The 26,641-nt window shown below is 43.4% G+C and overlaps 1 protein-coding gene across 1 annotated transcript; it reads right to left on the bottom strand.

Moving 5' to 3' along the window:
* Positions 1-477: 477 nt before the first annotated feature.
* On the bottom strand, positions 478-25,302 carry Shcbp1l (SHC binding and spindle associated 1 like). Its single transcript, XM_034513388.2, has 10 exons — positions 24,884-25,302; positions 20,970-21,119; positions 17,619-17,833; positions 15,082-15,168; positions 14,793-15,011; positions 13,368-13,473; positions 6,295-6,448; positions 4,975-5,225; positions 3,462-3,584; positions 478-843 (listed from the first exon to the last, which is right to left on the bottom strand). Exons 1-10 carry the CDS (start codon positions 25,244-25,246, stop codon positions 592-594), a joined length of 1,920 nt encoding a protein of 639 aa, XP_034369279.1. The 5' UTR covers positions 25,247-25,302; the 3' UTR covers positions 478-591.
* Between the last annotated feature and the right edge of the window lie 1,339 nt (positions 25,303-26,641).

Here is a 26,641-nt window from a genome sequence, read left to right as displayed (position 1 = left end):
CTCTTACTTATCAAGATGACAAAACATTAGCCAGCAGAGGGAGTTAGATGTCAAATGGTAGAATGTGTGCTTAGTACATGGAAGGCTCAGGGTTCTGTCCCTGGTTGGAATGCACACACAAAGATCCAAGTTGGGTATTGCTCCTTATCAGGGAAACATCCCACTGAATTTAGATTTCCTTGGCTGAGGAAATACAGGTTGTAGGCAAAATAGTGATACTAGTTCTCCGGGATTGTCTTTATTATGGCAAGACTCAATTTGCTTATGTGATTTTGGTTAAGGTCCCTAAAATGGGGAAATATTCTGGATAATCCAGGTGAACCTAATTAGCCAAAATGGCTCAGGCTGGCCACTAACTCCATCTCCCTGGTACTGGGATTATAGGCACATGCCAGGCCCTCAGCTACAAGTAAATTCCTTGGCATATGACTCATCTTAATAAAGCTAGAATTTTATACAACACATTAAAAGAAGTAATTGAATGAAAGTGTTTAAGCATTTTAATCTTTGAATTTAAAACTACAATTTCTGAGATACAAGAATCATTTATTATCACATTCCTGAACTATAAAATACACCTATCCAGATGCTTTATCCAGTGACTATCCTAATATCCCCCTTTAAGTTTGCTTCTATCCTGTTGTTGTTCATTTCCACGTTCAGAGTTTGCATGACTTTGGAGAGCATTTTGTCATCTTTCTTATCTCCTGAAGCAGCCCCTTTGTTGAGAGCTGCTTCTGCTACAATAAAGAACTGTTCCGATGGCTGAAGAATACTCACTCCATAGCCATTGTTGCTGTAGATATGATTGTTAGTCATCTTCAGTTTGGGTGCTGGAAGAACCTGTTAAATTGTTTGAGGAAATCAGCTCTTAAGTGATTTGATACAAAGACAACAAGCACTAACATAAGATGGCACTGAGACTTACTCTGGAGTCAACAGGGTTCTTTAAAGCTACAACAGTTAGCTTCAGACAAGTGTGTGTTCCTCACATTCATCAGCCTTACTACAAATGTGAATGAAAAAGTATAGGTTTTTTTTTTTTTTTCATGTTTTATCCTAAACTGATATAAATTGTAGGTAGGGGACACAGCCTGCTAACATCTGTAACATGATCAAACATGAAAATGACTACAGACAAAGTGGAAAAATACAATAGGCCAATGAAACAGCATGATTTGATAAAAAGACAGGCTGCCACTCAACTAGAATGCTCATTACAGTAACCACGTCTTTGAAGAACAGTGATAATAATGGAGTTTCAGGTAAAAGGTTAACATGAACATACTACACAGGGGATTTGGCAGGGATCTAGTTTAAATCATACTGTGGAATAAGGCTCAAGGACCTGCAGGGTGTTGTTGGATTTTGCTTGCTATTTACTTTGCCATCCTCCTGCCTCTGCTTTCTTGGCTCTATGCACGCTGACCATCAGGATGCTGCAGTTCCACGCACCCACCAGGTGGTGTCAGTGTTGTGCTAGTCTATGGTCATGTTGATCGGTGGGTTTATGTTTTAGTGACCAGTAATTTCAACATCACTTTGGAAACTGACAAGAACAAATTCTCAGTCTTTACTCCAGACCTACTGAATTAGTAACTAGGTTGTACCTCTTCAAGAATAGTTAAAAGTGGTCCTGATGCAAGCTAATCCTTTTAAATTTATTTAAAATTTTTTAACTGAAAAATACTTCAGGAAGGAAAAAAGGGAAGGAGGGAGGGAGGGAGGGAGGGGAGGGGGGGAAGAAGGAGGGAGGGAGGGGAAGAAAGAAAGAAAGAAAGAAAGAGAGAAAGAAAGAATTATTTCAATAACTGACCTTACAGTGCTCCCATGTACACTTTTCCCCCTTATCAACCAGTTACCCGACTTTATTGAAAACTCAGGGGGCATTGGTGGCATGGGTGGTCTACTGGTGCTGACTGAACATCCTTATCTGGAAATCCAAAATCTGATACTTTTCTTTGAGACAAAGTCTCACTATATAATAGCCTTGGCTGATCTGGAACCAGGAACTCACTGGGACCAGGCTGGCCCGACTTCTAGAGACCCATCCGCCTTTGCCTCCAGAGTAACTGGATTAAGGGTATGTGCCACCACATCAAGCCAAAAGTAGCCGTTATTCCTGTCCTTCCTCCCTTTTCTTTCCCTCCTATGTGCCTTCTTTCTCTCCTCTCCCATTCCTTCTTTCCAAGATAGTCTTATAAACTTCTGGCTAGCTTGCTATTTGTTATATTATTTGGGCAGACCTGGAATTCACACCAGCTCTCCTGCCTCAGCCTTTTGAGTGTTAGGATTATAGGCATATACACTACATTTTACCTCAAACGTGTTTTAACATATTCTTAATTTGCTGCTTTGAGTTGGGGGTAGCTGACATAGAATCTCATATATAACCTAGGTTGGCCTCACTGTATAGCTAAAGATCTTGAATTCCTGATCTTCCTAGCTTCTAAATGCTAGGAATACAGACCTGCCTACAATAGTCTATTTGCTTTACTTACCAGAAAGTATTATATATCTAGTCAATGAAAAGACTATTACATAAGAGCAAAGCCCACCTCTTTTCTCATTTAGAATTACTTTATGCTGGGCCTGGTGGCCTGTGACCCCAGTTACTCAGAAGGCTAATGCATGAGGACTATAATCTGAGGCCTGATTAGGCTATAGAATCCCAGGCCAGCCAGGGCAGCTCTGTCTCAGAAGATAGTTGGGACACTGTCAGTGGGAGGGCTGACGTGTGTGCATAACAGCCTAAATTTAATCTCCACCTTGGAGAGGTGGAAATATGCAGGAATAGGCTTGTTTCACATCAGCTATCATTTATGATGTTTTATTATGTGTAGGAATCCTTTTCAAATACAAATAGCATTTGAATAAGATTATTGCTATTTTAATATTTGTATAGTGTTAATTTTCAACTGGACAGAATTACCAAGCCTCTGGGCACATCTATGAGGGATTATTTAGCCTCTGGCTATGCTGGTGAGAGATTATACTGATTAGGTTAATTGAGGTGGGAATATCCATCCTAAAAGAGGGCACCATTCCCTGGGGCTAGGTCCTAGACTTCATAAAAAGGAGACATCAAGCTGAACAATAAGCATTCAATTATTCTTCTTGTGACCAGCTGCCTCAGGCTCCTGTGGCTTTGACCCTACTATGATGAACTATATCCTAGAACTGTGAGCTAAATAAACCCTTTCTCTCAAGTTGCTTTTGTCACAGTATTTTATTACAGCAACAGGAAAAGAAACTAAGACCTGACCTACCTAAAACTCTCAGAACATTTCTCCAATAAGAGCTAAGACAAGCCATTCGTGGTACACACCTTTAACCCCAGCACTTGGGAAAGAGGCAGAAAGATCTTTGTGGGTTTGACGTCAATCTGGTCTACATAGAGTTCCAGGCCAGCCAGAGCTACATAGTGAGATCCTGTCTTAAAACAAACAAAAAACCAATACCTTCATGTTAACACCACCTAAGGTGCTTTTTGAACTGTCACTGGTTCTGAGATTATTACAGTGATGAATCTCATTCCCTTCCAAAATGGCTATGCTCCCAGGATATAGTTCAACACCAGCACCCTGAAATTCAAAACAGACAACACAAGTTACAAAAAGTTTCCACCTCTTGGGAGCAGGAATTCTAAGTGTGCCACCATGCCTGTTATATCTCCCTTTAAAAAAAATGTTATCTTTAGTTATGCATGTTTATGTATGTCCAGGCACATGTTTATACTAACACAGGTGCTTCCAGAATACAGAAGAAGGTGTTGGGTCACTTGCAGTTACATGTGGTTGTAAACTGCCTGAAGCAGGTTCTGCAGAGGAACTAAACTCAGATTCTCTTTGTGACCAGTGCACTCTCTCAACCATGAGGCATCTCTCTAGCCCTTTATCTCCCTCTTTCTGAGTTATTCTAGTTTGTGAAAAGCTAAGAAACAGTCTTTTGGGGGCTGGGGAAAAGCACTTATAAGCGTGGGAACCTGAATCCAAACCATAAGAACTGATGGCAAAGCCAGGCAGGAAAGCACGCTGTCTGTAGCCCTGGTGCTTCTATGGTGCTATGGGAGGCAGAGATAACAGAAATCTAGACAAGTGGTTCTCGAACGCAGTAACCTTTAACACAGTTCCTCATGGGATGATGATACCCAACCATAAAATTATTTTGTTACTACTTCCTAACTGTAACTTTGCTACTGTTATGAATCGTACTGTAAACATCTGATAAGCTCTAGACAATTACAAAGTACCCTAACCTGGTGAGTGTAACAGCAGTGAACAGTTCTGCCCAGAGCTCATGGTAGCAAGGCAGAATCAACTACTAAAAATTGATCTGTTACTCACACACAGAGCACACACAGCTCACAAATGCACGCACACACACAAATGAACGCACTCAACAACAACAACAACAGAACAACTTTAGGCTGGGCTTGCTGGCTCACACCTTTAGTCCTAGCATTTGGGAGGCAGATCTTTGTGAGTTCGAAGCCAGCCTGTTCTACAGAGCTAGCTCCAGGCTAGCAAGGGCTATTACATAGGGAAACTTTGTCTCAAAAACCCCAGAGAAATAAATTAGACAATTTTAATTACAGACGTCCTGTTTTTCAAACAAGGTAGAAAGAACAAACTCATACCCAAGGTTGTCCCTGACTTCCACATGTGTTCCCTGAGAGGTGCATACTTACACTCCCATACTCAAACATGCACATAATTCTTATCTTTGGGAGATTTTTATTGTTGTTGTTGTTTTTGTTTTTCAAGACAGGGTTTCTCTGTGCAGTCCTGGCTGTTGTGGAACTCCCTCTGTAGACCAGGCTAGCTTCCAACTCTGCCTGTCTCCATCTCTCCAGTGCTGGGATTAAAGGCGTGCACCACCACCGCCTGGCTGTTACCTTTTGTTTTCAAGTCAGGATGACTCCAAATTGTTACTTACAGTCATATAAAGCTACACTGTTATAGAAGGAAGTACCTGGGCACCAGTTATTTCACTGTTTGTGATCGTCAGTGAAGCCCCTGTAAGAACGCACACTCCTGTCCCTTCACACTTTAGCAAGCAGTTTTCAAGAGTCAGGTGACCAGACTCTACCACCACAATGCCATCAACTGTCCCTTGTTGTATCAAAGAAAGCTGCATTAGTTTCACATTATCAGCCTTGGATACCACAAAACTGTCATGCGAAGGTTCAGAAGTGATCATAATTTCTTCTCTCTTTCCAACTCCTAATACATAGAGAAAAACAAATTAGTAGTCTAAAATTTCCAAGTTCTTTAGTAATTCAATAATTACTGTTTATTTCCTTCAAGACATACTATACACACACACATACATATCCACTATCAACTAATTGGCTATTAATGTATAATGCAATCGTGCATACTCACATACACATGTAGATATGAAGTTGTGCTCACCTGTGTGCGGAAGCCAGAGGTAAAGATCAGGTATCTTCCTCCACTACTTTCTATGTCATCTTTAGAGAAGGCCTCTTGTTATATGTGGAGTTCACTGTTTCAACTAGACTAACTGGCCAGTAAGTCCCAGGACCTGTCACTACTTACCTAGCTTTGGGTTACCGATGTGCCCACTGCCACTCCTGGTCGCATGGCACAGGGGACCTCAGGATTCTCATGCTTGCACAGTGAACCCTTTATCCTCTGAGCTATCTCCCCACCCACACCTATAAAATTATTTTTGGAAATTAAGTTGATGACTTGATGTTGGAACCTATGTTTATAATCAACCTAACTACCCTTGCAGCATTTATTCAACATACTCATTCCACTAGTTATTTCCAGTAATAATAGTAATAATAACTATAAATAACAATTACAAAGTTATAAATTCTTACTCTTAACCCAGGCTGTTTTAAAACTCACTATGTAGCCCAGGCTGGCTTTAAAGTCATGGCTCAGCCTCCTAGTGTTGGGATTACAAGCATGAGACATCATACCTACCCAGCTTCTAAATCTCATATATTTTCATATAATCAACAGTTATGTACAAATGTCTATGACAGAAGATGCACTACATCTTAACTGGCTTTCCAATCCATAATCAATTACCATAGTGATGACTCAGTGGTAAAGGCACTTGCTGCCGAGCCTGATGGTCTCTGTTCTATCCCTAGTGCTCACACGGTAGAACAAGAGAACAACCCCCCTCCAAAACAACCAACCAGAAGAGAACTCTAGGGAGTGCATTCTCTCATTCTACCGTGTGAGCTTCTAAGTACACAGTTTGGCTAACCTATGTTGCTGTAAGAAAAACTGTAAAGGACTGCCTGCTCACCCTTTATAGTGATGTCATCAGTCAGCAAAGCAAGATTTGAAGCTTGATATTCTCCTGGGAAAATGACTACTATGTCTCCACTATAGCAACTGTCCAAAGCCAGATTCAGATCATCATGCTGCTGGAGAAGTGTGTCTGAAGACAAGTTCTTTACCTGAAAAGGAAAGGAAAGGCGTGCACCTTCACCAGCACCTGAGCACGCTTCCTGGACAAGTCGTTCTCTCCAGAAGACTGACCTAAAGAGTATGCATTCATCTGGTGACCATTAATCCTCTATCAAGTGCTGGGTATGGATTATAGGCCAGAAAACATTTTGAATATTACATATTACCTTAAGCAGTGAAATTAAATGAACAGCTCAAGGTTGTAGGGGAGTGCCATGGTCAAGCCTTAAATATGAGGCAAATGACACTAACACTGAACTCTTTCTTCTTGTCACCACCACCTCCTCCCTCTTCTCCTCCTCCTCCTCCTCACAGTCCCCTCCTTCCTGTTCTTCATCTTCATTATCAGCTTCCTCCTCTTCTCCTTCTCCTTCCCCTTCTTCTTCTTTGTCCTTAAATCAAAGTTCCCCTAAGCCATACAGGTGATCCTGGAACTTGAACCCTGTCTCATGTTGAGATCATGTGTATCACTGTGCCCAGTTACTTTTTGTTTTGTTTTTTAACATTTATTTTAGTTGATTGTGTGTGTGTGGTATGGTGTGCTATGTATGTATATGTGTGTACACATGTGTGAAGGACAACTTGTGGCAACTGTTTCTATCTATCATGTGTGTTCTGGGGAGCATACTCAGGTTTTCAGTACTCTTACCTACTGAACCACTGTTAGCCCTGACTTTCTTGCTTTAGAGCTCAGTATTATGAGAATTCACACAATTTCATGTATGGAAATTCTAAAGTTACAAACAAAAAGTACTGAAGACTTGCATTAGGGATAGAGGGAACTTCATTATTTATCATGAAAAGCAATGCTATTTACTTATGCATTGGTTTGGTTATTGAGATAGCAACTCACTGTGTAGTCCTGGCAGACCTGAAACTTGCTAGGTAGACCAGCCTGGCCTTGAACTCACAGAGGACCTCCTGCTTTTGTTCCCTGGTGCTGGGATTAAAGGCATGCACCACTGTCGGTACACAGTCCAACAGTGGATTCATGTGAGGAGAATTCTGAATGTTTATGAGAAAACTCCAAGAATAGAGTCTTGAGATCTGTTTCTTAAGAGCTATGGCACTGTTTCAGGAATGTGCTTTTGGGCCCTCCTCTGGTACAGAAGATAGGAGTGAGTTTACTTCAGATTATTCACTACAACTGCCTATGTCATTTGTTTCTATGCCTCTATGGAAAACCATGTTTCTGCCACATGCAGCTTGTCTGCCTGGTCCTTGGGATTATATACTTTACTTATGTGACCTTTCTCAACTCTCAGAATATAAATTGTCTGAGTCTACTGCTTAAGACTTTAGCAGGGGGGTGGGGGGTGGGGGCTGGAGGAATGGCTCAGCAGTTAAGAGCACTGACTGCTCTTCCAGAGGTCCTGAGTTCAATTCCCAGCAACCACATGGTGGCTCACAACCATCTGTAATGGGATCTGATGCCATCTTCTGGTGTGTCTGAAGACAGCTACAGTGTACTCATAAAATAAACAAACAAATACATAAAACTTTTTTTAAAAAAACCCACCTCATTTTTTGGCTCCATTTCCTAGGTCACACTGCTAACTAGAGCAGTGAACACACAACACACCACCATGCCTAAGTAACCAGTAAGACAGGGAGTGAGAAGGGTCTCTTACTGCCCTGGAACTTGTCAGTAAGCCAGGCTAGGCCGGCTAGCAGTAAATCTCAGGTGCTTGTTGTCATCTCCCCAGCACTGAGGTTATAAGCAAATACAACCATCTTCACCTTAGTGTTTGTTTTGTTTTGTTTTGTTTGTTTCTCTTGGAGCTCACTGAGACCAAGCTGGTCTCAAACTTCCCAAACTCACAAAGATTCACCTACCTCGTCTCTGAAGTGTAGGGATCAAAGGTATACTCTACCACCACCCAGTGATAATGATGTTTGTCTTTTTAATTAACTATATTACTTATTTAAATTCCAAATGTTGCCCCCACCACCCTGTCCCTACCTCCCAGAGTTCTTCACCCCATCCCCATTCCGTCTGCCTCTGAGAGGATGCCCCCCTCATCCATCTTCCCTGGAGCATCAAGTCTTTACAGGATTAGGTGCATTCTCTCCCACTGAGGCCAGACAAGGTAGTCCTCTGCTACATATGTACTGGGGGCCTCTAACCAGCCTGTGTGTGCTCTTTGGTTGGTAACCCAGATGTCCCTCAACCAAAGAAGGAATACAGAAAATGTGGTTCCTTTATACAATGGAATACTGTTCAGCTATTTAAAAAATGAGGACATGAATTTTGCAGGCAAATGGATGGAACTAAAAAATATCATCCTGAGCGAGCTAACCCAGACCAAAAAAATCCATGCATGGTGTGTGCTCACTGATAAGTGTATATTAGCTAGAAAGTACAGAACACCCATGATACAACCCACAGACACTAAGAAATTTAACAAGAAAGAAGGCCCAAGTGAGGATGCTTTAATCCTCTTAGGAGGGGGAACAAAATAATCACGGGATGCAGAGGTAGGGAGGGACCTGGTGGAGAGGGGAGGGAGAGGAGAAAAAGGGGGGCCGGATCAGGTATGGGGGGGGAGACAGGGGTGAAGCCCAGAGGGTCAGGAGAATGAATAGAAATATGCAGCTTTTTGGGGTAGGTGTTAGGGGGGAACCTCTAGAAAGTTCCATAGACCTGCGATGTGAGAGGCTTCCAGGACTCAATGAGGATAACCTTAGCCAAAATGCCCAACAGTGGGGAGATGGAATCTGAAGGGACCACCTCCAGTAGATAGACAGGGACCCCAGTGGAGGTTAGGGTCACCAACCCACCTTCAAAATTTTTGACCCAGAATTAATCCTGTCTAAAGGAAATGCAGGGACAAAAACAGCAGAGACTGAAGGAAGGCCATCCAGTGACCAGCCAAACTTGAGATCCATTCCATGGGTTGGCACCAAACCCTGACACTATTACTGATGCTATGCTGTGCTTGCAGACAGGAGCCTAGCATGGCTGTCCTCTGAGAGGCTCTACCAGCAGCTGACTGAGACATATATAGATGCTCACAGCCGAGCAATGGACTGAGGTTGGGGACCCCTATGGCAGAGTTGGGGAAGGGATTGAAGGAACTGAAGGGGATGGCAACTCCATAAAAAAAACAAGTGGCAATTAACCTTGAAGCTCCCAAAGACTACGACATCAACAAAAGAGCATGCATGGGTAATGATGGTTTTAAAATCAAAATCTGCTCCTGTCTGTAAGATAAGCAAACCATATGAGGAACACAAGAAACACATGCCCACTCTGGTGGCCTCATCTGTGCCCCAGTACACAGCTTTTTATTTTTTAACATGGGTTCTGTGGATAGAACCCAGGTCCTCATGCTTGCCTGGAAAGTATTTTACTAAGCTGTTTCTTCAGCCCCTCTACAGGACTCTTTGCAGAAATGCAAGGAGTTATCTTCAAATCCACATGGAATTGCATTTGACATTGCCAAAAACAAACAGCTACTGAAAATACATTTCTGATCTCAAAACTTACTATGAAGTCACACTGATCAAACAGTGTGGTGTTGGGAGAAGGAAGACATCATTAGTGGGATACAAACAACAGGCTAGAGAAAGAATACCCCGCTAACAGTCAACAGGATGTCAAGACAATTCAAGGCAGAAAGAAAGGTCTCTTCAACAAATGATGTTAAGACCAAAAAAAAAAAAAAAAAAAAGAAGTAGAGGACACAAATCTGGTTTAACTCTAGGTTAACTTACACCATGGGGAAGTGCTTTCTTAGTTTATTTTCCTTTTTTTTTTTTTTTTTTTTTTTTTTTTTTTGGTTTTTCGAGACAGGGTTTCTCTGTGTAGCCCTGGCTGTCCTGGAACTCACTCTGTCACCAGGCTGGCCTCGAACTCAGAAATCTGCCTGCCTCTGCCTCCCAAGTGCTGGGATTAAAGGCGTGCACCACCACCGCCCGGCCTAATTTATTTTCCTAAATGCAACAATCACACATTATTGGTGATGCTGCGTTTAGCACTAATGTATTCAAACCAAAGCAGTAATCCCCACACTGCAGGGACAAGAAGGTCCTGGCAGTTACTGGCCAGCCAGCCTTGCCAGTCAGAGAACTCCACGTTCAGCGAGACACCCTATCTCAAAAACCAAGTGAAAGACTGTGGATACAGCTCAGATGGTACGGTAGGCTCTTAGCATGCATTAAGCACTGTCTTTGGTCCTCAGTACCAATAAACAGGCATTGTGATATATGCCTGTGATCCTAGCACTTCACAGAGAGACAAAAGGACCAGAAGTTCAAGGTCTTCTTCCACAACTTGATGAGTTTGACACCAGCCTGGTTTCATACTATGAAAAGACTATCTGAAGAAGAAAAAAAAATGAAGATTACTGAGAAGACATCTCTTACTGACTTCTGGCCTCCACATGCAGGTACACAAGCATCTCCACATGCACATGCCTACACACATGCACACAAGTGTGTGCACACAAAAGAGAAAACCCATCAGTCTCCTAGAATAAGGCAAGAAAGTAAATCTCCATGGCCTTGAAGTTGAGAATGGATTGTATTGCCAGATGGTGGTGGCGCACACCTTCAATCCCAGCACTTGGGAGGCAGAGGCAGGCGGATTTCTGAGTTCGAGGCCAGCCTGGTCTATAGAGTGAGTTCCAGGACAGCCAGGGCTATACAGAGAAACCCTGTCTTGAAAAACAAAACAAAAGAGAGAGAGAGAGAGAGAGAGAGAGAGAGAGAGAGAGAGAGAATGAATTGTAGTATACCACCAAAAGTCAAGTAACTAAAGAAAAATAGGAAAGTTGTACTTGATTCAGACTGAAACCAACTAACTGGTGGTCACATGTAGCCATGTGAAAAATGCCAATGGCAGTAAGTTTGCCACAGATTTTCAACATTTTTGTTACCAGCATAGGCAAAACACTAGAATTTTCTTCCCTGAGGAAAAGGACTCAGCTGCACAATTTCTAAGGAGTGACAGAGGGTGGTAGCCAACAAGCAGTGGGTGAAATGGATGCGTTGGAAGGAATACATCTTTGAAAATATAGTACACTCACTTTCCAGAAAAAACAACCACACTTTTGTTACAAATAATAGAAACCAGGAGCTATCCAGGTGGCTCAGGTGGTGAAAGCGCTTGTTGCCATGGATACTGAGTTCAACATCCAGACTCACATGGTAGAAGACTGACTCTCACAAGATGTCCTCTGACCTCCACATGCACACTGTGACACACATGTCCCCTCCTCCACAAAGAAATAAAATGTAATAGAACAGAGAAAACACTCGAGATAGATTCAATGGCAAGCAGGATGAGCCTACCTCACCTTGATCCTGATCTCTCCATACACTCCCCTTGGTGCTGCATCCCAACCTGGGCAGACTTCTCTGACTTTCTCATATTACCTTATTTTCCTGTCAGACACTAACTTATTGATTCAACAAAAACTGTTGTTTGGTATCTACAATGTGCCAAGATCATGCCTGGTGATTGGATGAGAGGCAAACACATTTATAACGAAACAGAATTCAAAAGACAGCCACAAGCTGGGTGGTGGTGGCGCAGGCCTTTAATCCCAGCACTTAGGAGGCAGAGGCAGGTGGATTTCTGAGTTCAAGGCCAGCCTGGTCTACAGAGTGAGTTCCAGGACAGCCAGGACTACACAGAGAAACCCTGTCTCGAAAAACCCAAAAAAAAAAAAAAAAAAAAAAAAAAAAAAAAGACAGCCACACAGCAGGCACGAGCAACCATCCTTGATTCCAGCATTCTGGAGGCTGCAGCAAAAGAACCTTGAGTTCTAGGCTAGCCTGGGCTGCAAGACTCTGCCTTAAAAATAACAAAACCAAAAAGACAGGCACAGAAAGTACCATTACACTTGCCAGACGGGGAACGTGTGGTGCTGTAATTGAGTTTAACAATGTAACACACTCTCCAAGGTAGAGAAGGCTCACCCCCTGGCACAACCCTTTCAACAGCTGCACAAGATGAGGCCCAGGATACCTTTGAATTCACGATCCTCCTCTCCAGTCTCCCTGGGTACTGGATTGAAGATAACACTGCCACATTCAATCCCAGAAAGACTTTTTCTGTGGAAATGTTACTGAAATCAAATTCTGAACAATGGAAGAAACAAGTTTGCAGGTCACTGGGTGCAATGCTACAGTGTGTGTGAAGGTGATCAGGACTATTCACATAACTCCTGAAAAATTATAATTAGCAACTAAATACATGCTGGAACAACCCAGTGCATACGATCTTGAATTGAATTGCAGATGGGAGCTGACATACTTGAGAGTAACAGGCAATAGTAGGTTTGGATTTAGAACAAATATCAGACCTGCATATGTGCTTTGGATCACAAACGTATACAAGTGACATTATAACAAGAGACTGATAAATAGGGATAAGATACTGCAGGAGTGCGTTGGGAGGTCAGCACAAGGGCAAAGGCACCTGGAGACAATGAAAGCCAGGCTAGAGCTGGGGCCAGGCAAGGCACAATAGCTCAAAGTGAAATGCTGTTAAGCCTCAAATTAGGTGGAGATTAACAACTTGTATTTGTTCAGAAGCTGGCTAAACATATCCACTCAGGGCTCATTCATTTGATGCACAATCCAGGTTTCAGTTGGGTTAGTCTTCCCAGCCAGCATTGTCAACGTCCTCTGACCTGTGGCCATGCACACATGCCCTGTACAGAATCCTGTTACAGTATTCAGTAGTCTATGCTGTGGCTGTGGCTGCCTCTTTACTTGGCTGTATCTTCATCTTGAAATCTATGAAATATATGGAGAGCCAATACTTCATGTCTCCCTGACTGCAGCCTCTCTTGTGGGTGTGTCTCTTGCTCACTGGCAACAAGGCCGCAGTCTGTGAAGAACTGTCAGCACTTATCTAGGTGGCACACACTGAGTGGACACTCGGGAGGTGAGTCTTACCATGTCGGTGGTCATCACTTTGGCTACAATATGGGTTATAGTCTTCCCAAAGTCTCTCTTCCCTTTTCTACGTCTCAGAATCCTCGGAAAGAAAGGTCCGTGAACTCTATAGTAAAAAATATTTGTGCATAAATTAACGTAGAGAAAACTCAACCTATCTTCACTTTGTAAGCTACCATGTTTTATAAACCATACACATGTAAGAGAAGTGAGCAACTGGAGAGCAATGAACAGAGCCCTCTCATTTCCTTATTTATTTGAAACAGTATCCTCTGTAGGTCTGGCTGCCCAGAACTGTACTTGTAGACTAGCCTTGCCCACAGCTCACAGAGATCCTCCTGCCTCCACCTCAGTGCTAAAATAAGTGGTTCACTGTCACACATGGCCAACGAGATCTTTAAGATAACTGATGTTTAAACCATTACATTCTAAAATCTTTGCATTTTAAGGGTTGCTCTTTAAAATGGAGAAATCTGCATATAACCCACTCTAACCTTCATCCCTCTGACTTCCCATCACAGTAGGAGAGAGATCCTTATTTTCTTTCATAATCTACTCTTGTAGACTTATACAAAGCAGAGGTGGGTTGTGCCTTGGGATCCGGAGAAATAAAGTTTTGGGACATATATTTCCTTTTTTAAAGGCTTATTTTGTCTTTGTGTGTAGATATGTGTCTCTGAGTGCAATGCCACAGAGACCAGAAGTGGGGGGTCACCTCTTCAGCCACTTCCTGAGCTGTCGTTAAAGGAGGTTCTGAGCCACCCGACGCGGGTGCTGGGAACTACATCCCAGCCCTCTGCCAACACAGCAAGTGCTCTCAACTGCTCAGCCCCCGTGGTTCTAGAATCATTTGTGAGCAGGTTGCTTTGCTTCTAAGGATGTGACCTATAAAACCACAGCCCGCTGCCCTCTGAGCAGAACGGTCTCTAGATCGTTGGCCTCTCTCGGTTGACTTTTCTTTCTGTGTCCTCTTTCCCAGCAGGGAGAGCTTCAGTGTAAGCACTGACTTTATCATTCCCACCAGCTCAAAGTAATGCCTCTTTTCCTGCAGAAACACACATTTACCAGTCTCTGACTCGGACTTAGTCTTTGGGGTTCACTGAATCACCTTACTGCTTGATGAGAAGAGAAATAGCTAATCTTACAATATTTTCCCAATGTACTTAACTTATTAACAAGGCATTGCTATTACTATTCTAATTACTATTTTGTTGTTGTTTCTGACACAGCCTCCTATGATTAGCTCAGGCTTGCTTCTCTCCCAACCCTCTGGTTCCATCTCCATCGGCAGGGTTGTAGGTATGCACCGTCTCATGCAGCCTCCTAAACTGTTTTAATCAAGCTAATCTATGGGCCAGAAACTAGCACGGCAGAGTGCCCGTGTGCTCCACTCGTCTGCGACCCTTGCGACAGACCCTCCCCTACCTCAGCCGCAAGTCTTCCCACATCTTCAGCAGCCCGCAGAGCATCACTATCTCGTAGTACTTCTTCCAGCACTCGACGGCCTCGGCCGCAGACGGGTCCTCTTTGATGTTGCTCTGGTACTCGATGAGCTCCACGCGCTTGCTTTTGTATTTCTCCAGCGTTTTCTTGAAGCGCTGCGCGATGGGGCCGGGGATGGTCCCGTCCTGTATATCACACCACCTGGAAGGTGACATGAACTTTACATGCTCCTCCGCCCCCAAGCAGCTCAGCCTTTTCCCATTCTACTTACAGATTAATTCTTTCTTCAATAAGGGCAGTATAATTCTCACAATTTTCTTCATCATCCCAGTCTCTCCAAAGAAAATCATAAAAAAACCTACAATAAACCAAATTAGAATGACCATGACTAACAGCATGTAGACCATGCTCAGAAGTTTCTAAAAAATTTCATGCCAAGACTTAATGATTCTTAATTTTAAAAAATTACATTTAATTACTGTGTGCACTCTCTTGTATTCACCACAATGTGCAACTGTAACTCAGAAAACAGCTTGTGGGAGTCTGGATCCTCCTTCCACAATAAGAGTCCTAGGCTTTGAATTCAGGTTTGATGGGGCTCACTGTCAGACTTAGCACCAAGTACCTTTACCCCCTGAGCCATCTCCACGACCCCTCAATTTCATCTCCCCACACCTTAATTTTTGCCAGAGTAGGAGTTGAACTTAGGGCCTCACACATCCCAGGCAAGCACTCTATCCGTGAGCTATAGTCCCAGCCCAAATCTTCATTTTCTTAAAGAAAATAATTTTAACTAGTCTATAAATGAACCAATAATAAGAGATCAAACTTTTAAAACTAAACAGCCTGGACTATATTTTAGGTTACAAAAGGTAAGAAAATAGCTGGTTGGTGGTGGCGCACGCCTTTAGTCCCAGCATGGGAGGCAGAGGCAAGAGAACTTCTGAGTTTGAGGCCAGTCTGGTCTACAAATCAAATTCTAGGACATGTAGGACAGAAAAAAACTCTCTCAAAACAAACCAAACAAACAAACTAGAGAGAGAGAGAGAGAGAGAGAGAAGAGAGAAGAGAGAAGAGAGAAGAGAGAAGAGAGAAGAGAGAAGAGAGAAGAGAGAAGAGAGCAGAGAGAAAAGAAGAGCCAGGTAGTGATGGTGGTGCACGCCTTTAGTTCCAGCACAGAGGCAGAGAGGCAGAGAGAGGCAGAGCCAGGTGGATCTCTGAGTTCAAGGACAGCCTGGTCTACAGAGTGAGTTCTAGGATAGCTAGGGGCTACACTGAGAAAGCCTGTCTCTAAAAACCAACCAACCAACAAACAAACAAAATAAAACAAAAAAGGAAGAAAAAAGAAAGGAAGGAAGGAAGAAAGAAAAGGAAAAAATTATGTTTCTGAAGTAAGATTATAAAATTCAAGTTTTAAAATTTCATAGATTTGAGCTATGACTTTGTTCAACAAAGAAATAATTTGTAAGATTTAACACAATATGTACAGGAAAATAACATTAGAAAAACAAACATGTCATAAATAGTTCTGTTCACAGTTAGCTCTGCTCAAATGACATCAGCTCATAACAACCAATCACACTGTGTACACTGACATCTCGTGTTTGTAATGTCCTCATATGCTAAAAAAATGAAATCAAACATATTTCAGATGCTCTCTTAGTTACTTAACTATCAACTTGACACAGCCTAGAGTCGCTTGAGGAAGGAATATCAGTAGAGGGATTGATTGCCCAGATCAGACTGGCCTGTGTGCATGTTTGTGGGGAATCAGCTCAATTGTTACCTGCTGTGAGGGCCCAGCTCACCGTGGTCTAAGAAAGCTAGTTAAGCGGAGACTTCAGGAGCCAGCAGGCAGCACTCCTGCGCTCCTCCCTCCTCCCTAGTGTCTACCTCCAGGTTTCTGTCCAGTCTTCACTTCCATGACAGGATGTGTCAGACAAATAAACCCTTTCCTCCTCTAAGCTGCTTGCACTTACAGTGTTTCATCACCACACTAGAAAGGACACTAAGACAGATGACCAAACACGAATACAAGTGGGTCAACTGTCTGGAATGTGTTTCCTCTTTGAAATAGGGTGTCACAAGATGGGGCTGGGTTTCAGCCTCCTACACCGCTGATGAACCCTAAGACTCTGGGTCCTCCTGCCTCTACTGCTCCAATGTTCAGACCACAGATGTCTATCACTGTACCTAGCTTAGAATTTGGGGGTTTGTGTGTGTATGTGTACGTGTGTGTGTGTGTTTAAATTTAAGATTTAGTTATTTGAGACAGGGTCTCACTATATAGCCCTGGGTGGACTGGAACTCACTATATAGACCAAATTGGTCTCAAACTTATAGAAACCCACCGGTCTTTGCCTACTGTTAGGATTAAAAGAATTTACCACCACATCTGGCTTTATAAAGTACAAGATAAAAACAGGGCAGAGCTTTTCCAATATCTAATACTTATGTAATTTGTAACCAACAGAGTTACACACGTATTGTGTTAATTAAGAACGGGTAAATTAGCCAGGCGGTGGTGGCGCAGGCCTTTAATCCCAGCACTTGGGAGGCAGAGGCAGGCAGATTTCTGAGTTCGAGGCCAGCCTGGTCTACTGAGTGAGTTCCAGGACAGCCAGGACTACACAGAGAAACCCTGTCTCGAAAAACCAAAAACCAAAAAAAAAAAAAAAAAAAAGAACAGGTAAATTTAATCCATCAGTCTCAAGTAAATCAATAAATATAAGGTGTTAGTATGATCAAAGCTTACGCATCAACAAGCTGCTGGAAAAACTAACTGTAGAAGTAAGAAAGCCCTGTTACCTTACAACTTCCAAGGCCAAAGCAATGTCTCGGACATCTGCATCTTGCCCTTCAACAGGATACACTTCCAGGAGAGGTGCACTGTACTCCAGTTCCCCCAGCACCTCATCCACCAAGTCCCTTGGGATGTTTGCAATGTTAGAAGAAAACGGCTCAGCCACAGAAACTGTCACTTTGAAACAAGATGACAAGTTCTGGCGTGGTTTACATGTCACCTAGAGAAAATGTTAATACAGTAGGTAACTGCATATTCACAAAAGCCACCAAGGTTTCTCATGTATGAGCTACTCACAATGTTGATTCTTCTAAATTCTTATGACTTTTCTTGCACCCAACATACTGAATAATTCTGGATAGACATTAAATACCAACAGTTTTTCAAGTACCTCCTTTTTAATATGTATTTATTATTGTTTTTTATTTTGGGTTTTTCTGGACAGAGATTTTCTGTGTGGCCATGGTTGGTTATTCTGGAACTCACTCTGTAGTCCAGGCTGGCCTTGGACTCAGAATTCCATCTCCCTCTGCATCCAGAGTGCTGGGGCTAAAGGCATGCACAACAGTGCCTGGCTTCAAGCATTTCCTTAAAGGCACTAGCTTTAAAGTTTCATAAAGAGAATATGTTGTGCTGGATAGCTTTATGCCAATTTGACACGAGCTAGATTCACTTGAGAGGAGGGAGGGATCCTCAACTCAGAAAAAGCCTCCATAAGATCAGGCTGTAGGTAAGTTCATGGAGCATTTTCTCAATTAAGATCAGTTGGGGAGGGCCTAGTTCATTGTGGGTAGGTCCATTCCTGGGCTGACGGTATTGGGTTCTATAAGAAAGCAGGCTGGGCAAATGACAGTGAGCAGCACCCCTCCATGGCCTCTACATCAGCTCCTGCCTCCAGATCCCTGCCCTGTTTGAGTTCCTGTCCTCACTTCCTCCAATGATGGACCACGATGTAGAAATCCTCTCTGCTCCCCAGCTGCCTTTGGTCAAGGTATGTTTAAAGAAATACTGTTTACATTATATCATTTGTAAATGAAAGACCATTCCAAAAGGACATTAAAAGTCCTTGGGCTTAATATAATAGATTTAGCTTCATAACTTTGTGGAATTGGTTCTCTTCTTCCAACTTTGGGTCCCCAAGATTGAACAGGTTGTCAGGCTTGTTCACAACTGCTGTTACCTGCTGAGCCAGCTTGCCAGCCACTCAAGTTTTTAAATTTCATAAGCGGCACTGTGAACACCTGTATTAGCTAGCTACTTCTTGTTGCTGTGATAAAATCCCATGACCAAGACAATTTATAGAAAGAGGAGTTTATCTGAACTTGCAGTTTTAGGTTGTGCAAGAGGCATGGCAGTGGGGTGCTGGATGAAATCACATTTCTAACTACATGCAGGAAGCTAGGGGATCTGGAATTCAGACGAGGCTGTAAACTCTCAAAGCCTGTCTCCAGGTATGTACTTCTTCCAGCAAGGCTCCACCTTCTGGATGATCCATAACCTCTCCAAACAGTGCCACCAACTGAGGTCCAAGTGTTCAAACACATGAGCCCATGGGGGATATTCTCCTTCAAAGCACCACCACCTTGAAAAAAAGCCATTTTGTACTTTGAATTACAAGCATGGGTGAGTGCAGGTGCCCACAGGGGTGGGGTGTTGGATCCCTCTTAAAGGTGGAGTTAGAGGCCATTACAAGCTGCCTCACATGGGTGTTGGGAATCAAACCTGAGTCCTCTGAAAGAAACACAAGTATTGTTTCCAAATTCTGTTCTTCAATGTCTGACTGTGGTGGGTAAAATAATGCACCCCCCCCCCACACACACACAGATGCTTGGGCCCTAATCTTTGGAACCTGTGACTGTGTTGCCATTTCAGCAAACTGGGCCTTGCAGATTACACTGGAGGACAGACATGAAAGTTGTTCTGGATGACCCAGCCAGGTCCCATAAGTCCCTTAAGAGGGAACAACCCTTCTGGCCTGAAGAGCTCCACAGTGCTGCAGTGTCAACTTGAGGATGGAGAGAGGTGCCACAGCCAGAGAACACAGGAAGCTTCTAAAGTTTGGAAAAGGCACAGAAACAGATTCCCCATCCCTGCTTCTAGAAAAGTCTGCCGTTCTGTCTGCACCTCACTACCAGCTCCATTAGGCACACAGCACATTTCTGTTATTTTGTGGGTTTTTTGTTTTGTTTTGTTTTTTTGTTTTGTTTTGTTTTTTCCAGAGCTGAGGACCAAACCCAGGGCCTTGCACTTGCTAGGCAAGTGCTCTACCACTGAGCTAAATCCCCAACCCCAACACAGCACATTTCTGATCTACAGAGTTAGGGGATCTAGGTCATGAAAATGGCTCAGTGGCTGAGGGGCTTGCCAATGATTAACTCTGTGACTTTGAGCTCCAGAACACACACAGTGGAAGGAGAGAAGCAACTCCTGAAAGTTGTCTTTGAACTTCCACATACCTGCTGTGGTAGACATGCAAGCACGAGTGTGCACACGTGTACAATTTTTTTAAATGTAAAAAAAAAATTGAAAAAAAATCTGGAGGATAGAAGCACCAGTCATTGAATATAATATTGATATTAATTTCTATACAAGAAGCCAGGCAGTGGTAGTGCATGCCTTTAATCCCAGCACTTGGGAGGCAGAGGCAGGTGGATTTCTGAGTTCCCAGGGCTATACAAAGAAATCCTGTCTCAAAAAACCAAAAAAAAAAAAAAAAATTTTTTTTTCAATAAAAGAATAATTACCTTTAAGGGCCTTATGATTCCAATGTGCCACACCCTCCAGCCTGTGAACTAATGCATCTGAAGCTGAGGTGTGGCCTGTAGGTCAGTCACACTAAAAAGGTCACATTTGACAGCAGTTCCCTCATTTTATTTCCTCATCTCAACGGCTGTATACGAAATTCAGATAAATCAGAGGATGGAGTATGCCATTTGTAAAAGCCCAACTTTATTAGTTTTTCAAGAAATACATTTTTGTGGTTGGTTGGTTTGTTTGTGACATGTTTTCTCTGTGCCACCTGGTTATCCTGGAATTCACTATGTAGACCAGGCTGCCTTCTAAATGCCTGCCTCTGTCTCACTAGTGTTGGGAGTTCATGCCGGGCAAGAAACACATTTTTGTTATTTTTACCGTATTTGGGCAACTGAAACTGGCTAATGATTATTGTTCAGTGCTAGCAGATCCTAGCTCACTGTAACTGTCCCCAATAAACCTACGCCAGTGTGCATCTCGGCCGCCTCCCACACGCCCAGTTTGATATCTGTATGAGTGCTGCAGCTCCAGATGAACAGACTCACAGCTCTGTCGTAACAGGGGCTGCTAATTCATTCAACAAACAATCGAGGAAAACGTACCTCGACCAGGATACCAACAAAAGGGATGGAAGCCTCTTCGTATTTCTCAAAGAAGAGTTCCGGGTTACTCTTCCAGACTCCCAGCCATCTGTCCTTCACTCTCAGCTTCTCTGACAGGTATTTACTCATAGCTTCGTCTGCATCTTCTGCCTAATGAGAGACAAGACACAGCTGTGCAGACGACCACTCGCACCTGGAGAGGCGGCTCTGAGGGGGAAGAGCTGTAGAGCAAGCCTGAGATCCGAGTTCAATTCCCAACCCCCCCATACAGGTAGACAGAGACAACCAAGTGTGTTGTGACACCTCTCTCTTCCTCCCTCTTATACACACACAGATAATTTTTTAATTGAATTAAGTCTTTTAAATAAATATATAATAGCTTGTAACAAATATTTTTACCTGAAAATATAACCAATATTGCCTTAAACAGTGAAAAATCTGAAAATTCATATATTTTAAACTAAAACTGTGTTTAACAGTAACTCATAAACATGAAAAAAATAAAGAGATCTATTCACTCACTATGTCTTCAGGTAGCTTATTAATCCACTGGGCAGAAAGAGTGTGATTTTGGAAATCACAACAGCAGTTTTGAAACCCATAGGAATGTTTGATGAACTTGAAAAATGGCATTGACTCTTAAAACATTCAGACCCATGCCTTCGATCCCAGCACGGAGGAGGTCGATGCAGAGAACTGGGTCCAATGGCCGTATCCATTACAAAGTGAATTCAAGGCCAGCCTAGATTGGCTCAAAAACCAAACAAACAAAAAAACTCAGCACATAAAAATTTTAAATTTCGGCTAAGTTTTAGAAGCTATGCTTTGTGTTTCCCATAATTTCAGTTAACTCAGTCATTCTGGATTTCTGATGGGGTTGAAGACTTATGGTCTCATAGCCAATCCTGGCTATTTACTTTGAGAAAAGATTTGAGAGGATGGTTTTCAGCTGACATTCATTCTAAAGCCAAGAAAAAAGCCAGGTTCAGAACTAAGTCTTTTAGGAGAGATGACAGCAGTTCTGGTTAGTCAACAAAATGGACTGGGTATTAGGTCTATCTTGTACCTTACTGACACAAATTGGTATAGTTATGCTCTAATTGTATTTGAGAGAAAAGTTTTATTTGAACAGGAAGGGTGATGTGTAGGAGGAGCTAAGGTGGGAGGAGTAAAGAGAGGAAGAGGAGGAGTAAGGAGAGGAGGAGGAGGAGATGAGCTATGAGAGGAGAGGGAAAGAGACAGAGAGAGAGAAAGAGAGAGAGGGAGAGAGAGAGAAACATGGAGGCAGATGTTCTCGTGTCTCCGCCAGTCAAAGATAGTTGATATATCTAGGTTGGGTATTGGGTTACACTTCTGATTGTATGGGCATCTTGTTATTGAGCATTACCAAACTTATAAAGCCCTTGATTAACATGAAAGCAAAAAGGAGGAGGGGGGATGGGATAGGGGTTTTCTAGGAAGGGGAAGTGGGGAAAGGAGATGGCATCTGAAGTGTAAATAAAATATCCAATAAAAAATTTTAAATTGCATTCCATTTTATAAAACAAGAAGTGTATTAAATACTAAGTAAATATTTGCCCATTTGATTTTTAAATTTAAAGTCAGCCATTTAAAGAGTAAGTAATCTACACTATTATGAAATTCATTAGACCATAATCAATGATGGAACAATTTGTACAAATATTTCTACATATTTTTAGCAGGCCTGGCCTCCAGTTCTCAATATTTGACCAAAAATAGGTCATTTATGCAGTCTGAGTTTTATGGAGATGATGTTCTTAAAATTAAAAATTTCTCCTGTCTCTAAGATAAGCAAACCTTATCAGAAACACAAGAAATACATGGTCATTATGGTGGGGACATCTGTCCCTTCCCCTTTCCAGAGACAAAGGAAGGAGGGTCACCACTAGTTGAAGGCTAGACTGGACTACTCAATGAGATTCAGGCTGCCAGGACATCATAGTGAGAGTCTTTCAAAAATCAAAAGGGAGGAAAAAAGAAGGAGGAGGAGGAGAAGGGAGAGAAAGAAGAGAAGGAGGAGGGGGGAAAGAAGAGGAAGAAGAAAGAGGAGGAGGAAGAAGAGAAGGAGGAGGGGGAAAAGAAGAGGAAGAGGAAAGAGGAGGAGGAAGAAGAGGAGGAGGAAGAAGAGGAGGAGGAAGAAGAGAAAGAGAAGAAGAAGAAGAAGAAGAAGAAGAAGAAGAAGAAGAAGAAGAAGAAGAAGAAGAAGAAGAAGAAGAGGAGGAGGAGGAGGAGGAGGAGGAGGAGGAGGAGGAGGAGGAAGAAGAGGAAGAAGAGGAAGAGGAGGAGGGGGAGGAGGAGGAAGAAGAGGAAGAGGAGGAGGAGGAGGAGGAGGAGGAAGAGGAAATAATAATATGGGAAATGCAAAAGCAATGCTTTAAAATCAGCCCTAATCTGGCAAGAAGGAGCATTGCTGACCTCACACCCTGTTTCCTTTCAGTAACTTTTCTCTGTGTCTATTCACCCACCCACCCGTCAGGTCCACCTCCGGGCTTCTTGCTTTTTAACTTAATTATAGTATAAGCATGAATATACAACTGCATAGCTCTCCACTGTGTGAAGCCATAGAAGCTCTTTGTGGGTTATTTTTGTTTGAGATAGGATGTTCCTGGGTAGCTCGCACTAGCCTCAAACTCAGGGCCATCTCTTGCCTCAGCTTCTTCCTAAATCCTGGGATTACAGGGGTGTGCCATGATGCCTGCCTCATTGTAGTTCTTTATGGCTCCGTCCTTTCTTTTTTTTCCAGGAGTGCAGGAACTGTGTCAATAAAAGCAGGGCATGCGTGCAGTATTGGGAATCAAACACAGTGCTTCAAACACTCTGCCACCACTTGATCTAAAACTCCAGCTATTTCTTTACTATTGAAACAAAAATCTCACTATTGAGATTGACCTAGGTTGACCTTAAACTCACAATTCTCCGGCTCCAGCCTCCTCCCAAGTACTGGGATGGGCAGATGGATCTTTTTGAGTCTTGGCCTAGCCTGGTCTACATAGCAAGTTCCAGGACAACTCTGTCTAAAAAGAAAACAAACAAACAAACAAAACCAGGATAAAAGAAACTAGGCACAAGTCACCACGCTCAGCCGTTTTTATAACCACTGCTGCAATGAATATACTTGTACACAAATTCTTCTGCTATACTTTAAAAAGTAGTATTAAAATGTACTACTTTTTAAAGTATACTAATGTTCTGTTTGGTGTTACCAGGTGCCTTCCATACAAAACATCTGTCTACACCTTGACTTGCTGACTGGGAATCATTCTTGGGACATCTTACATCTGTTTTTATTTTATGTGCATCCGTGTATTCACACCACCTTTGCACCTGATGCCTGGGCAGGCTCAGGAGAGGACCTGGGATCCCTTGAAACGGGAGTGGAGGATGGATGTGAGTCACCTGTGGATTCTGGGATAGGAAAACTGAGCCCTCTGCAAAACCAGCAACTGGTCTTAACCAACAAGCCCGTTTTTAGAATTCTCGTGTAAACTTAGCTTCATGTTTGGGCCAAAATTGCTACTGCTACCGAATACCACATGAACTCTAAGATGTATTAAAAACTGGGGTGTGTTAACGAGACGTGTGGACACTAGGGTATGCGGACACTGAACTATGTGTATTGAAGTGTGTGAGTGGATAGTGAGATGTATGCCCAGACTGTGATGAGCCCTCCATGGCCTCATCTTTTAGGAGGTGTCATTTTAACTGACAATTTTGTATGACAGGCTAAGTCATCTCCTTTAGGGCAGGAGCTGAGGGTCTGGGCAACGACTAAGGTGGCCAAGGTGTCCATTCTGAAGCCCTTGAATCGGAGACTGTTTTGAAGAGACAGATTTGCTTTCCCGCTATGGGAAGGATCCAAACCTCCCCGAGCTGTCCCCTCTGTGGCCTCGCACCTTCGAGCCCTGTAGCACCTGGTCACAGTACAGAGCCACCTTCTCGCTGCGCCACATGCCCCTCATAGGGGATGCGCAGATCGGTGGCAGGGGCTGCGCCTCTTCCTGGTCCTCAGGCACTGCGGGCACGGGCTCCTCGTCACTTGTCTCGGCTTGAGAGACGGGCGGGAGCTGGAGCCGTCGCCGTGCTGCCTTGCCCTTCACGGGACGCGGGGAGGCCACTACCGAGCGCACGGGGGACATGAGGCCCTTGGCGGGCGCAGCCGCTGAGTCCCGGAGGGTGGCTAGGACGGCCTGCTCCGCTGGCGAACTGACACTCCCGACCGCGGCCTCGGGCTCGGAGGTCGTGGGATCCGACTCCATGTCCGCGCCGCAGCCGTTGGCCGCCTTCCCCTCGTGGGACGGCGCAGCAGGTGCGCGCTCCGCGGGCGGGCACGTGCGCAGGCGGGAAATGAGGGCAGGTGCAAGCGCGCCCGGAGCGCGCTATGCGGGGGCGGGGCTAGGGGCGGGGCCCTACATCTGATCCCGCCCATTGCTCCTTTGAATCGCCTAATGGCAGAACCCAGGAGCTTCCCCCACCCACCTTAGATCCTGAAACGTCAGGGCCAGGCAAGCCCTTAGGTAGCCAAGAATGACCTTGAACTTCTGATCCTCCAGCCTCCACCTCTCAAGTGTTGAGTTCACAGGCCTGCCCCACTCAGTGGGGTGGCTCATTGCGTGCTAAGCAAGCATGCTACCAATTGAATCATATCCCCAGCCAAAGGGAACGTATTTTTATTCTAGGAAGCATTTGTAACTGGAACCAGCTGGTTATGACTAGAGAAAACTCTGTGGATAGATGTAGGCACCTGGGATCACCTTTCCACGTGGATCTCACTTTAGGCATTCCTTCATATCTTAAACAAATTGCTTTTTTTTTTTTTTTTTTTTTCGTCAAGATGTGGTTAAGCCAATGGGACAAATTAGTCTGTGGAGCTGCTCAGAATTCTCCCTGATGGGTGTTTAATAGTACTGCAACCCTTAACAACACGGATTTCAGCAGCGGCGATGCAAGCTGCATTTTCCTAAAGGCTGCTCAAAACCTTTGAAGAACATCAGAAGTCCAGTTTCTGGTGTCTGAGACTGAATGTGCATTGAGCTAGTTGGAATATCATCTGTTTACTCTAGCTGAACTCTGTGCTGGGGCCCACAGTTCCTGAGCTGAAGTGCCTTGGGAAAACACCTGCTTTCCTTCTTGCTCACTTGGAAGGACAGTGTGTTAAGTTGTGAGTTTATTTTGAAGAAGACATTCCCATTCATATCATGTTACTGTAGTGCGGAGAATAATTATGACTTGAATTATTCTGTATTCACATTTCACTTCACTGTATTTGTCTGGAGCCTGTGACCAGATTCTTTAAAGTGATGCTGTTATAACTGCCCAAGTCCACCCATTCAAATAAAATCTAATACTGGGCTGTTTTTCTCCTCTTTTAATTCATTATCTCGTGTGTGTGTGTGTGTGTGTGTGTGTGTGTGTGTGTGTGTGTGTGTGTGTTTAGGGTCTTATTGTATAGTCCATGCTTGCCTGGTGTGTTGTGCAGACTGGGTCTCAAGCTTGCAGGACCCTGCATCTGTCTCCTAGACATCCATGGCCACTTCCTGCTTACTCTTCTCTTTTTGTTTGTTTTACTTTGTTTCTTATTTCTTTAAAAAATAATTACTTTATTATTATTATTGCCCTTAAGTTTAGCGTAATAAACATCACATGAACTAGTT

Source organism: Arvicanthis niloticus, chromosome 10 (genome assembly GCF_011762505.2).
Source record: "Arvicanthis niloticus isolate mArvNil1 chromosome 10, mArvNil1.pat.X, whole genome shotgun sequence".
In the NCBI taxonomy this organism is placed as follows: domain Eukaryota; kingdom Metazoa; phylum Chordata; class Mammalia; order Rodentia; family Muridae; genus Arvicanthis; species Arvicanthis niloticus.
Note: the sequence above shows the minus strand (reverse complement) of the source record. Positions and strands in the feature narration are given on the sequence as shown.